The following is a 14,711-nucleotide window of genomic DNA, read 5'->3' as shown; positions in this document are numbered from 1 at the left end:
ACTGTTACTAGTGTTGGCTAAAGAGAAAAGATGCAGAGAACTGGAGCACCCTAATGTCCACGCCATTTGCTACAACTGGGATTTCAAAGGGCGCTCAGGCGAGCTAGGTAGCCATACTGTTGTATGTCATCTCATGCCCTCTGCCATCCCAGCTCAGTGGCACAGCCAGATGGCCAAGAGTCATACGTTTTGAACAATTTATCACCACAAAGCTATTTATTACTGCTGAGACATGCTAAGTAGCCCTGCTGTCTTCCCACATCCATTTTAGTACAAGCAGGCTAACTCCTTGAAGATCTCAGTTTTATTTTTAACATTTAATAGGTCACTTTCTGGTAAGAAAGAAGTGTATCTTTTCTTACTAAAGAGAAGAAAATTGCTGCATTGGTATCTGCCAACCATAATCTCCAGTCCAATTTCTGCTGTCATGCACAACATCTATAAATGGTTGAAATTCCAAGTTGAGACCTGGCATGGTACGTGTCTTTAATACACTGGCTTATCCTTGCCTTGTCTTACTGGTTTTGTACAAAGAAATGAGGATCAAGATACAAGGAAATAGTAAGGAAATAAAGCCACTGTACAAGGTGAATAATAAAGTGGGGAGAAGCAAGGCGTTCAACTCAAATCAGTATCATTTGTGCAGGCTTCAAATTCATCTTCTGCACTCAGTGTACTCTCTTATCTCTGGAAATAAATAATAAATCTGGTTATATTTCAGCAGTACCTGAGCCTAGTGAATGTTTCATGTCCTTTGATAGCTGGTGAGGTAGTGACTTCCTTATAGAGGTTGTTGTCCCCGGTAACTCCAAGAGTATCAGTTCTATCTGTGGGAAACACAGCTACTTGTCATTATTAATGCATGCATTGCCCTGTGCTTCACCAGGAGCATGTAGTCTTTCATCAGGATTCTTTCTCATACTCTGCTGGCATGGAAAACTGGGATTTCTGCTCCTTTTACAACCTGATAGTGCAGCATGTGGTTACATACGCTATTTTGCTTTCTTGAATTGCAGGCTTCTGTGTGGCCATCTCCTAAATTAAACTATATGTTACATTATGATATTTATTCAGACAGCTATAAAGGTAGTATATTTCTATGTTTTTCTCTCAGTGCTTTCATCTATGTTAGTTTTTTTTTTTTTTTTTTTTTAAATTAGCCTAAAACACATACTCATTCCCTGCAGTTGCCCAATAACGTCTCAGTGACTTCTTCCAAGTCTCAGAACCAGTACTCTGTCCTTACATGCTCTGGCTGTGTTCAAAGAGGCTGCTCAAGCCATGCTGCTCTTGCAACCCTTGGCCTCCTTCCTCTCTGGCTTTGTCATGCTCTGGAGAGTACTGATCTCATCTTCCTCTCGAGTTACTTTGGAGTAATACACATACTTCATCTGTAATTGCAAATTCAGGTAGCTTCTCTGTTAGAGTGTGTCATCCATACACTAAACCAGATTTTCTTGCACTGTTGAAGTCTTAGTCTATTGTTCTGTCACTTCTTCACAGTTACCTAATCCAGAGCTCAGTCTCAACATAGTTTGAATGTTGTGCTTATTCTTCTTTTTCAATCCTTCCTGTATGTATCTTTCTCAGTCACTAGGGATGTTTCCCTGACTCTCCATGTAACCCGAGTATCTTGCATGTGAAGGTGTTCCTGGCTACTTTTACCAAAGTGACATCTAACCTTGCTGTTTCCTTACTATATAATATAAGGGGGGCTTTTTAGTGGGTTTTTTTTGGTTGTTGTTTTGCTTGTTTGTTTGTTTGGTTTTTGGTCAGGCTGCATACTGTAAACTCTTAACTCCGAATTTCATCACCTTGCACCACTGTTGCCATAGCATCCTTCTACCTGGCCTTGACAAGTGCAATCATGCATTAGTTCACATAAGTGCTGTTATGAAGATTACTTTTCTCCCCTCTTGCTTTGACCAGGCTAATCATCTCCTTGCAATCCTCTGCTGGCCCCTTCCTCTTTGTCATATCAAACAAAAATATGTCTTTTTCTAGACCCTTCCCAGCACATTACTGCCCTTCTGTTCTGTCTCCTTCAGTATCAAGTATTCATCTTTCACCTCTGGTTCAGAGTATCAGTTTCTGTAATCTAGTGAATTAATTTTCAAACAAGTGCCTTTGTGCTTTCTTCTCTGCAGCTTTCATGCTTGGAAGATTTCTCCACAAACTTCGCAAAGCAACCTCACTATCCTCCTTAGCATTTCCCCTTTCCATAGTGGTTACAAAAATTTGGCAATATTTTGTTGCTACCTGTTTTTCTATAGCTCTCCGCTGTCTTTCTAAGCTTGTTGTCAACTTGGAGCAGTATCTGTTTTGCACTTGTACATAACAGTGGCATCCTAGTCCAGAACCAGGCTTTCTAGGCACACTAGCAGTATAAATAATGATCATGTAAACAAATGAGTTCCACATTTATTGAGCAACAAAATTAATTGCTGCTATTCATTACTACTACCAAGCGCTAGCGGAAGTCAGAAATCCATTGCATGTCTATCTGGAGAGCAAGCCCGTAGGGCAGGTGCTGTTGTCTGCTGGCTTGTGCAGCGCTGTGCGCACAGCTGGCGCTTCACAGCTGCAGAAGAGAAAGGAGTGCGTGGTGACCAGACCGCCCCTGGTAATTTTCCTGTTTTGTTTTCCACTGTAACTCATACGGAAAGACAGACACAAGACCCCAGTGACATGCGGATCTTGCTCCCTGGAATGTTTTCCTTCATCTGTAATCACTTCATCAAAATCTATAAATCAGCTAGTGAAGACTAAAAAGCACAAACATGACTGTAATCTGTATCTTCCTGCCCCATGTTTCTTTTGGCACACAAACCACCAAACCTTTTCCTGAAAGGGAACTGACAATGACACTGGGCAAGGATTCAGTGAGACTGGACAGCGAGGCCACTCGCATTCCTGGTCTACTGCCCGCTTCCATAATCCCTGCTTCCTTCTCATGCCTCTTAAGAGATTCAGAAGAGCAAAACAATGGTTTGTGTTTCTGTAGTATCTCTGGAAATTTAAATTCCAGCATCTTTAGATTGCACGAGAGTTTTCTGGTGTTGCATGCTGTTAATGCAGACTTGGCCTAGGCAGGCAATGAAGCCTTCCCTGACCGAAGACCGGATGGAGGTGCTAAGGCCGCAGTGCTGCCACGTGCCCCATTCTGGCTGTGGCAGAGCCTGGGGCCATTAGCACCTCCGCAGCTGCCATTTCTGCTCCGCACAGGCATCACGGCTCCCTGACATCCGACAACAGAACCACGCGTTGGGCAGAGCTATCCCAGAACTGCAGCCCCTCGTTGCTCTCTTCCACCCTGGAGCAGCTGGTTCACCCAACAGTGTAGGCAGCGATTTACCGCAAAGCTACTCGGGAAGCTCCGAAGGGAAGGCACTGCTCACCAGGGAGATGTGGCGGATACAGGAGCGGCGATGGCAGCCCTGGCAGGGCAGGACTGGTGGTGCAGGCTCAAAATCCCGAAACCTGTGCTGGCTGCTGGATTTGCCAAAGTGCCTGATGCACCTGGCTAGAGCAGGGGGGATCGCAGAGGGATGCAGCAGCTACGGAACTTCCCAAACGCATTCGGTAATCCAGTCTGCAAAGCAAAGGCAGTGCTTGGAAGGCTGCAAGGGCAGCACATCACATACACTGTCGCTACGGCTCAAGATTTTCCTTGAATCAGAGGAGAACGGTAAAGTCCAGCAGTTCCGGCCTTGTCATCTGTTCTTGCGCATTGTGACAAGAAAAGAGCAAAATCATCACTGCTCCCCTGGCTCCTGAGCATTTTACATGCCAAAGTATTGCAGCCACAGCGTCGCTCTGTCATCTCGCCTCAGCCCGGGAAACAGAGGTGGCCGGCATCCTTCTCTACATCTTCCTAGCGTTTAATGGTTGTGCAGCTCGCTGCGTGCCACTCAGAGAGCTCCCCTCACCTGTGCAGGTGGGTCACCCTGCCCAGGGGTGAGCAGGCACCGTTCCTTCTTGAACTGATTATTTTTATCTCCTGTTGTTTGCCAATAAAAAAACCCTCCCAGTTTTACTGTTTTCCATTTGACATACTGATTTTTCTCATGTGTTTCCTTCTCTGCCAAGCAGTGGAGGGAAGGGAGTATCCTGAAAAACCTAATGCAAAAGGAATTTTCATGTGCTTCACCACCACAAAAATAGTCTCCAAAAAGGTGCCAGTGACGTTCCTCGTCAGCCCAGCAAGGCACTGCTCCTCAGCAGTCCAAGGGAGAGGTGTAACACAGCCCAGGTGGCTCTGCGGGCCACCAGAGTGCTCAGCTGGAGCGGCAGCAACATTGCCAGGACACTCGTCCTTTCTGCTCCACGCTCGCTGGGACCACTGGTGGTCCCAAGAAATAAATGTATGGCTGGGCTTCTGGTTCGATGCATAAATTCTGAGTAATTTCAGGAAAATCTTTGCCCCTAGGTGCTGCAGAAGGGCCCTTTTATGTTAAAAGAGGTGAGGGGAATGGAATTTGCAGATGGCTGCAGTTAAGGAATGGGTTAAGCATGCATAAAAATCTGGCTGTGCAAAAGACTGGATGACAGTAAGAAAGTTCTTACAACTCTTATCTAATCCGTGAAGGGCTCAGTTACGAGCGTTAAGCTGGGCTTAAGTGTTAACATCCTGCCCGAGTCTCTGCTGCGACGCCCCGTTTCAGCAGAGAACGCAGGGCAGAGCAGCCACGGCGGGCGCTGGGTTTCTGCTGGTGTTTCTGCTGCGGGCCCGGACCCGCGGCCCCGGGGGGGCGGCTGCGGCCGGCGGCCGGGCTGGGCCTGGCTCCGCGTCCGCGCCGCTGCCGCACGTCTGGCGGGCGCCGCTACGGCATGCTTTACGGGCGCCGCTGCGGCACGTTTCACGGGCGCCGCTACGGCATGCTTTACGGGCGCCGCTGCGGCACGTCTGACGGGCGCCGCGCCCGGCCGCCAGAGGGCAGCGCCCCAGCCCGGTGCGGGGGGGCGAGCGGTGCACGCCGGGAGCGCGGGGGCATGCTGGGAGTTGTAGTCGCCGCCCTGCAGGCGCGGTGCATGCCGGTCGCCGCAGGTGCCTACAGGGCAGTAAAGGCTCCGGCGCCGCGGGGGAGTGGGAAGGGGGTGCTGTTGGGTGTCGTCACTTCCGGCGCGTGCTGGCGTCATTTCCGGGCGGGATGCTGAGCCGGCGGGTTCGGTCGGCGGCGCTGCGGCGGGCGGCTATGGCGGCGGGCGGCGCCGCCCGCGAGGAGACGGTGAACCGCTGCGTGCTGCAGTTCTACTTCCACCAGGCCGTGGCGGCCTACCGCGCCGGGCGCAACTGCGACTTCCGCCAGTTCCGCGATGTCATGCAGGGTGGGCCGCGGCGCGGGGGAGCGGGGGGCGCCGCCCGGGCGGCGGGCTGGGCTCTGCGGCGCCGGCCTAACCTGCCTCTTGTCCCGCAGCGCTGCTCGTGCGGCCCCTGGAGAAGGAGCCCGTGGTGTCCCGGCTGCTGCGCATCATGCAGTTCCTCTCGCGCGTCGAGGAGGGCGAGAACCTAGGTGAGTGTCCGGCCCGCCCGGGGAGGCCCCGGCCTCGGCCTCCAGCCCGGCAGAGCGAGCCGCGCTCTGCGGCCGCGCCCCCGCGGCTCTGCGGCCGCCTCTGTGCACGGCGCAGAGGCCTCAAAGGGCCGAGGAGCTCCTCTCCCTCGGAGGCTGAGGGGTTACAGCATGCCTTAGAGGTTTATCTTCGCAGTCAGTGCAGCATCACCTGTCACTTTTCATGAGAAGTAACTGTAGAATTTGCCCTCAAACTGAACAAGTCAAGTAACTTGCTCTCAGTAAGTTCTCTGTAAGCTGTTTCTAGGTATGATTTAACAAAACAGTGTTTGTGAATTGTTTTTGTAGATTGCACCTTTGATAAAGAGTCAGAACTTACCCCTCTTGAATCAGCAATTGGTATTCTGGAGCTCATCCAGAAAGAATTCTCTGTGGCTGAAAAGAAGACAGAATCTATTCAGAAAATGATGAAAGAAGCTGTAAGACTTCTCTTTTTTTTTTCCTTTATCATTAACATAATCCAAGCTGTGCTCGTGCATATACCCAGAGTGGTCAAAATTGGTCTGCGATGGGACTCCTTAAAAATCTTTTGCATGTTGCATTTTTACAGAGTAGTTTAGTGAAACAAATGATGTTATTACTATTATTCTTAAATTCATACATAGGTTTGTGTGCCCATACACTCTTTACACTGAGACAATTGTTGTCTTTTTTTTCATATCTTTTGTTATTTCTACTACTTAGATTGTAGACAAAATATACTTTATGTCTATTTCTGTGCCTGTTTTTCAAAAAATACTGTGCTTTCTCCTTGTCTTAGTAGTCCTGTATAAATGACAAAAAATGTAGTATCCCGTGAAAAATCGTAGTAGTGGGTTGATTAGATGTATAACAGAAATTGCTGTTCTTTTTCTTTTGTAGGCTGTTATAATTTGCATCAAAAACAGAGAGTTTGATAAAGCCTCAAAAATCTTAAGGAGACACATGGGGAAGGACCCTAGCAGCCAGGTGAGTCTGTGAATGAATGAAAGATGATGTTCTCAGGAACGAACTGCTGTTTTATGGGCTCTGTGGTGGATGCATCTGTGAATTGTTCTGTGCTTAAATGGTTCCCTGGATGCCCGTGCCTCTTACAGAAATCTAAAAAGAGGGAGAGGATCAGGGTGATGAAAATGGAATCAGTCTTCCTTGAAAGAAGAACCCATTGCCACTGAGTATTTAAATTGCATGTTGATAGTCATTTTAGAACTCTTTCTCTCTGGCTCCTATACCCTCACATGTCGCCTTGGCTTCTTCAGGCAAAAACATCCATCCTTGTGGATTGAGGCAAACTGAAGCTCACCAGTGTAGAGCATGAGTTGGTAAGGAGGGCTGGTTCTGTAAAGCATCAAGTTTCCCCTTTTTATTTCTGTAGGCAGTGCGGTGTCTTGGGCACAAGAAATGCAAGGTCAGAACTATTGAAACAAGACAGATCTCCTGCTCCCCTGGCCTTTTTCCAAACATATATCAGTGTAGCTTAGTTTGGCCTGGAGAGTGTCAGATAAGAAAAGCCTAATCTTTATCCATATCTCTGTTCCTGAATTTGTCATTTATATCTTTTGTACTTATTCAGACATTCTTATCTCTTGCCTAGAAAATGAGGACAGAGTTGCTCAATATTATCCGGGAGAAGAATTTGGCTCATCCAGTGATCACAAACTTCTCTTACAAGGGTTTTCAGCACAGCATGTTCCAGTTTGTGGAGACCTATGTGGATGATTCAGAGCCATTGCTGTTAACGGTATGTGTCTGCCCTGGTAACCTAGCCTGTAGTTCTGTGCCTGCTTCCGCCTCCTCTGGGGCGAGAGAAAAGCGATGTGAGATACGGTTCTGGGGAAAGCTGCCACTTAGTTTGCCAGGAGACAGTGCAATACAGTATTTTGGCTTGCAAGTGCCTTCACGGATTAGAGTTGCGGAGTTTGGCACCTACTTAACAAGGCACTAAATCCACAGTATTTTTGGATTTGGTCAGTCCCTAAAAGGTTGATACAGTTGAATACATTTCTTAATCCATGGTACAAGTTTTAATTGATAGACATTAGTTTTGTACCTGAAGTGAATTGAATTTCAAGTAACTGCTTAAAATGTCTTAGAATGGGGTAAAACTGTCATTACATGGAATCATTTTTATAATGGTTACCTGCTTTTTCCCTGTCCAAGATGGTGAAAAAGGCTTTGAATTCAGAATGTGCTGAAGAACCAAAATGTCCAGCAGCAGCTCCTGAGTCTGCAAATGGGGTAGGGGACCCAGCAGCAGCTCTTGAGCCCTCTAAAAGAGCAAAGGACGCAGCAGGAGCTCCCAAGCCTGCAGAAAGAACAAAGGATGTGGCAGGAGCTCCCGAGCCTGCAGAAAGGGCAGAGGACCAAGCAGGAGCTCCTGAGCTTGTAGAAGCAGCAGCTAATACCTCAAAAGAATCTCCAGAGCCTATGGAAATATCTAAACAACCAGCAGCAGCAGCTCCAGGACCTACGGAAGTGTCCCCAAAGAACTCAGAAAGGTGGGCAGAGAAATCTGACCCTATGTTACAGATGAAATTTGGCAGCAGTTCTCTTTTGAAGGATAGTTTGTTCTGTCCAGACAGCTCAACTTCCCTGAATACTAGCCCTAGCAGGTCTGCCCAGTGAAGGCACTGAAGGCTGTTATATAAGATTGTTGTGTAGATCAGAGTTAACATGCTAAGGTGTTTTTGGTTTGTTTTTCCCCCTGAAGATACAAGATGCATTTAGAATCCCGGAAGGGAAGGCAAGGCAATTGATGACAGAAGATACGCTTTCATGGAACAGCGTTTGGTTTCTGTGTGGTTGAGAAGACAGATTTTTGCCAGGGTCTGTCGCTTATCAGCCCTTCAGTCAAGAATAGCAGAAGGATGCCTGTATGCTGTCTCTAGTGGGTAGCACTGGCATCTTCAGCAGAGAGCTGTTTGTCAGTAGTGCTGGCCACGTGGTACCTTGCACTGTTTCAGAAGGAGGGTAGGCTGAAGGGTTGGGAATATCCTCTTTAATAGATCTTGCATGATAGGGTCATAGTGAATTGTTGAGGATCACAGCATAGGGTAAACCCCTGATTAAGTGAAGCGGAGCTGCCTCGGTGAAATCTTACAACCTGCTTAGTTTTGTTTATTTTGTAGGCAGCCTTCTGGAACTGTAACTACGTATGGGATTTCTGTTCTGAGAGAAGCTTTCAAGATCCTGTCAGATTCCCAGGATTCTGATGCGCTCTTCACCAAACTGGATGAAACAGACATTTCTTTCCCCAAGCAACTATCTCCTTCTGTATCCCACAGAACCAAGAGGCGGAAAGAAGTGGAGAATCAAGATTCTGAGATCTCAGAGCCTCCAGAAATACCCCATAAGGGCAAACGCTTGTTGACCATAAGCAAACTGGTCATGGAGCAGGACAGCCAGTGCAGCGAGTTCAGTGAGAGCCCAGACTCTTCCCAGGAGCCTGTTGTATCTTCTGCTTCCAGACCTTCTGTTCAGAAATCGCATGACCAGCCTGTGTCTACTAAACTTCCCAAGTATGAAGCTCATCTCTTGTGTGTATTCTAGTCTGCGCCCAGTATTTTGACTTACAGCTGAAGTTGGTAGAGTGAACAACAAAAAACGTTTATCTTTAATTCAAGATGAGAATATTGACCATCCTTGTCTACTAGCATATGTGCAACTGGGTAAAGTAAATGCTCCGTTGTCCAAGTAGGTAACTGTTTGGTAAATAGTAACGGAGATGAGAAAATGATCCAGCTTCAACTTGCACTGAGTCAGAGTTCTTGTGATTAGTGTTGGTAGGCAATTCCAGCATGCATATCACAGGCAATGCATGTTTCTGTACAGGTTACAGTTAGTAAGGCTGAAGCTGGTAAGATTTTGCAGGTACATTGTGTGGAGCAGCTTATAGTACCTTTTCCATGTAAAAATGCTTAAAATATAATGCTTAACTCAAGCTCTTTTTCTTCTTTCTCCCCCTCTTTCCACCCTGCCCCCCAACCTGTGTTGGTTAAGAAACTTTTACTTGTGGCTTTCTGGCAGTGTTTCTTGCATATGAGTTTTATCACTTAGTATAATCATTTCAGCTGGAAGATAAAGGAGGTAGGATTATGTATAAAGAAAATGCCTTTTTTTTTTTTCATGTCTGCCTCTTCTCCCCTCCTCCACTTGGCCAAACTAGTAAAGTAAGCTTATTGATGGAAGCCTAAAACTAACGCAGATAGGAAACTCTTGAATCAGGAGTATCCTCTTCAGCAGGTCTTAACAAGGGTATAGCAAAGCTTCCTTCCTGAAGGATCTTTGAGTTGCTCTTCATTTGCTTAGTCAAGATGCGTAGTGGCAAGCAATATACTTGGGTTTCTCCCTTAAGAACTTTGAACTACATGAAGTTTGGGGTTTGAAGAGTTTGGTAAAGGCCTCAGTACGCTCTGTGTAGCTTGGCTTCTTTGGGGATGGATTGTTTCTCTCTGAAGCACAGAGCAGCGGCTGCTAGTGCAGGTGTGATGCAGTGTGGAGTGCCTTGGCATGTGTATTGGTGAGATCTCTTGGATACCTCACTAGTATGTCTTGCGCAGGGGTAAGCTAATTGTCAGAGATTAAAACTGAGAAAGGATTTCCTCCTCCTCCCCCCCGCATGTGGCCCGCTACTTATGGTCGTCTGGTTTCATATGCTATCAAGGACTTAGACTGGTGGTGCTGTATTTAGCATGTGTGTTGAGTTTATTTTGAGGGTTCTGGGGAACATTTTGAATATAGAAAGATGTTCTGTGAACTTTTCTGGACTAGAGCATTGTGTGGTTGTCAGTACTAGGAAGGGACTGGACTCAGTAGCTCAGGTGATGCCCAACTATCCTATGCTGTAAGCCTAAAACAAGGGTTAGTGCTAGATCAGGAGGGAACCTGGAGTGGGGCTGATGTGACCAGTCTGGTACTGGCCTGAGCAGTTCTCAAGCGTCAGGCTTGGCAGCCGTGTGGAACAGTTCCCAGTGCACCTGGAAACATGATTTTATTATCGGGGCCTCTTGTATGGCTGCTTTGTCTGGTTGTAGCCTTTAAATGCAGGTCTTCTTGATAGTGATGGTTGCTTATGATAGACATCTTTCTGGAAAGCTGTAATGATTATGTGCACCTCTGGTGATGACTTGTTCTTGAATATTTACATGCAAGAAAGGAGCTTAAGTGCAACTTTCTAAGTAAGAATAGAGAACTTTTTGCTCTAATCATATATGATATAACTGAAATCACTTATGGTAGCTAAGGGCAAACTTTTTAAAGTATCTTTAATGCATCTAATTTCATCTCCCAGGATTGTGCTAGAGTGAACAAGTGATGCATTAAGCACTTGATCTCAGTAAGATGCCACTGTAGCTCAGTTGACCTCAGCAGTGTTAGCAGTAAAATTATAAGAATTAAATGCTTCTTGAGAATGCACAGGGCTTCTGCCCTGAGCTATTTTCAAGTTCATGCCATAGACAAAGGTCAGGGTAGTCTAGGTGTTTTTGTTTGCTGTGACTGTTTAATTGTGTAGTTAATCTCGGATATGTTTTTGTAAATACTGATCACAAAATACAATATGGCATTCGTATTTGAGAATGTGATGCGCGCTACCTTCAGTTAGGGACTCTTAAGGATTAGTGCCCTGCCTGAGGGGAATGCAGGGGGTGGCACGTGTGTATTGCTTTATGGCTAGACAAGCTGCTATGTTTCTTCGTGCTGCACGCTCATAGGCCTGTCTGCTGTGATTGAGGTGGCCCTGCATCCCACCTGGTCTGTATGTAGTAGCAAGTTTTTCTGTGAGCCTTTCAGGTTATTGTTTAACTCCCTAGAACAAAATTATCCCTAGCTAGCAGCTGAAATAAATGCTTGCTTGCTTTCAGGCCCCGCAAAGCAATGTGGAACAGCTCATTTGCTGAAGAAGAAAAAGATGTTTGGAGTGAGGAGGATGATCTATTCTCAGATGCAGGTAAGAACAGAATCCCTGTTGCAAGTGATAGCTGATAACCTTGGCTTTGTGGCTTGTTCACAGATGTCTTGCTACTTTCGGTGTGACTGGATTTTGAAACTAGAAATACTAAAAGCCCAAGAAAATGGTTGTACCTCTAATCTGAAATGCATGCCAAGAACTCCTGCTCAAGTTTCAGGATAATTATCCTTAACTTGTAAGATGTAATTATCAGAACTACAGCTTTCCCGATTCCCACTTTTACTGCCATGAAATAAAGGTTAACCTTGCCTCTTCAGACAGACCAGATTTCTAATCCAGTTCCCTTTACAGCTGCATTCACAGCTTAGCTGGCACTGCTGGTGAAAAGTACACAAGGCTCTGGAATATTTAATTCCAGCTTCAACGTACAGCGTAGCTGCTTTCTGGATGGCCCCCATTCTCCTCAACATACTAGCTACTTTAAAACAAAATTGATCCTTTTTGAGTCCGTTAATGGCAAGGCAATTAATGTCTTGAAACAGAAAGGCTGTGTATGCTGTAACTGCAGAAAAGGAGGGGATAAAGGAATTTGGTTTTGTTCTCACAGGATGTTTTTGTAGTAGCTACTTGCCAAGTCCTGCAGGTAAGCCAAAGGCAGTCTCTCAAGGAGACCTATGGTGAAATGTAACCCGCTTGGTTTGTTTTTCAGCATTGCTTGAGACAAACAGCCACAACTCTACGGTCTTTGGTTCCAAGAAGCAGGTAATGTAGAACCCCTAAATTCTCTCTAAGTCTGAAATTAGAACATAGTCTATAGCAGAGCATACTGCCAGCTAATTTGAGATCAATTGGTGAGGAGACTCTTTTGAAGCACAGACTTCCTCCTTAGCAACATACAGTTCACTAGAGCAGTGCAAGCTGCTGCTGCACTTCAAAGAAAGCGCAAGCCACTGTGCTGAAGAGTGATATTTACTGAGGTAAGTGCTTACAACCTCCAGGTTTGATCTGAGCTGTGCAGGACTTTGTATTCACAGAGTGGGCTTGAGTTTCTCTGCTGGAACCAGAATGGTTTGATAGTTGGCTAAAGCTGTGTGCCACCCACGTGCCTGGCACTGGTACTTGAGAAACATCCCTTTTCCTTGATGCACATGGCTTGGAACTAGAGCTGCTGTGTTCCTCCAAGCACTGGAGAGGTTCTTGTTTGGGTGAGGTGTGTGTGTGGCAGGTGTTACCTTCCAAGAGCTCCAAAATCAGGTGCTTCTAATAACTCCCTTTCTCTTGGTTGTACCTAAGCAGCTGCTTGCTTTTTGTGCTGCTGCACACAATGTGGCACTTTGTTCACTAAGAATCACTCTCTTCAATTTTTGTCTAGTCTCAGTACAAAAATTCAGGGGGACTGCAGAGCTGAACTTGCAGATTCTTTATCACTACTTGTGTGCTGTTACAGAGGATATAAGCAGTGAGTGCTTCATACCTCTGATGATTGCTCTTGCATCGAGGGGTAATTCCTCTCTCATGTAACCAGCATTGTGCTTTGGGAAGCAGAACTACTTCTGAAATTGTGTTCGAGCTTAGCATTTTCCTTATTTGTAACATTGAAGGCTGGGTATGCTTTTGAATCTCTGCCTTTTCTCCATGTTACTAGAACAGATCATAGAGTGAAAGATAGATAATACGCTAGGGAGAAGAAAAGAGTATAGTGCAGTTTCTCAGCCAAATGCAGCTCCTTCCTGAAACTGTACTGTGTTGATCACAGAACATGACTTACCTGTTCTTTTGTAGAAATGGACAATACAGGAAAGTGAGTGGATCAAAGAAGGAGTGAAGAAGTTTGGTGAAGGGAGATGGAAGTCCATTTGCCAAAAATACCCCTTCCAGAACCGTACAGCAGTGATGATCAAGGATCGCTGGCGGACCATGAAAAAGCTGGGAATCCTCTAAAAGTAGAAGCCAAGGGACCTTCGATGCAAAAATATTCTTACTTTTCCTTTGAAAGATGGACCAGAGCAATAATAGCAGTGAGGTTTCAGTGCTCTTCCCTGATGGGTGATGGGGACAGCATGACTACTTGGTACTAGAGAATGCTGCAGCAGACAGAAACCACTTTTGACAAGAATTAAAGCACTTTGTCTTTCTAGTGGTAGCTGCAAAGTTTAGATCTTCTGCAGCTGGCAGAAGCTATGCAGCCTGAGTTGTACTTTCTCAGAAATGGCCTGGAGACCTCCTCTTCCACCTGGCACCTGCAGCCGTTGCAGAATGAATTTCAACCTCATGGGCTACTAAAATGACTTTTTTTTTTCTACTGAGATGCTTTGAGATTGGTGACTATTTTTAATGTATTTTATTTTGTCTTAAACAATTTGTGATGTGAATCTTTTCTCTCATAGGCTTTGTCTACTTGCGCCCAGTTTCTCTGGGGAGAGAGCACATAGTCCTAGAGGTTCTGTGGAGAAGAAATTTAGACAAGATGATCTGCTTTGGTTTTTTACATTTCTCTCTGCTTTGTATAGTTTGCAAGTGGGAATATCTCCCTCCCCCTGAGATTCTTAAGGCTTTAACATGTATTTTTTTGTTTCAGTACTTAAGTATTGGTTGTTCCCACACTGAAAGTTCCAATGTTTAAGGATTTTTTTTTTTTTTTTAATCCTGTCTTAAAGGAATTTTTGCTTTCTGGTAACACTTTTCTCCTGTGCACTTCCTGTAAGTGTATGAACTCTGAGGGCACTGTGTTTGTTGCCTTTCCAACTTTGTGCCAAATTTGGAGTCCATGTCTGAATGGCCTGTGAAATAAAGTTCTTATGTTAGGTACTGCAGTTGTAATATGCAAACTTGTATCTCCCAGATGGAAATGAGAGCGTTCAGGGCCTGACCGCCCAGATGCCTCTGGGGAATGCGCCACCCCAGAGGCGTGGGGCTCCCTATTTGCTTCCTGAGCCGGCTGAGGCTGGGAATATCACGTCAGCAACTGTTTAGGGGTGGAACAACGGTCCCCTGAAGGGAGGAGATGCGCTCTCATAGGCAGAGAGATGAAGTGGCAGCTTCTAGATTATAGTCCTGTAGAGGGTGAAGGGCAGGGTGTGCATGGAGGAATCCTCTAAAAGCAGCCTGCTCGTAGGTGAGTTGTAGTGAATGAGGCAATGCCAGAAATGGTGGGAGAAGACCATTCAGGCTCATAACTTTTCTGTGTCTTTTGCATGTAGAGTTGGGGAGAGGGGGATGCACTTGGGGTGACGGCTAATGTGGGAGCAGCAGCT

At 46.0% G+C, this 14,711-nt stretch overlaps 1 protein-coding gene across 2 annotated transcripts; it reads left to right on the top strand.

Annotated features, from left to right (window-relative positions):
* The first annotated feature begins 5,156 nt into the window (after nt 1–5,156).
* Nucleotides 5,157–14,265, top strand: TERF2 (telomeric repeat binding factor 2). 2 transcript variants are annotated; one of them, XM_062586257.1, is made up of 10 exons: nt 5,157–5,328; nt 5,418–5,513; nt 5,859–5,989; nt 6,432–6,518; nt 7,144–7,290; nt 7,710–8,047; nt 8,834–9,067; nt 11,411–11,496; nt 12,167–12,219; nt 13,240–14,265. In XM_062586257.1, exons 1-10 carry the CDS (start codon nt 5,196–5,198, stop codon nt 13,396–13,398), a joined length of 1,464 nt encoding a protein of 487 aa, XP_062442241.1. In that variant the 5' UTR covers nt 5,157–5,195; the 3' UTR covers nt 13,399–14,265. The 2 variants fall into 2 exon arrangements, with proteins under 2 accessions (XP_062442241.1, XP_062442240.1); XM_062586256.1 differs by having other exon boundaries at nt 8,678–9,067.
* Nucleotides 14,266–14,711: the final 446 nt, after the last annotated feature.

Source organism: Rhea pennata, chromosome 13 (genome assembly GCF_028389875.1).
Source record: "Rhea pennata isolate bPtePen1 chromosome 13, bPtePen1.pri, whole genome shotgun sequence".
NCBI lineage: Eukaryota > Metazoa > Chordata > Aves > Rheiformes > Rheidae > Rhea > Rhea pennata.
This window is presented reverse-complemented; position numbering and strand designations above follow the sequence as displayed.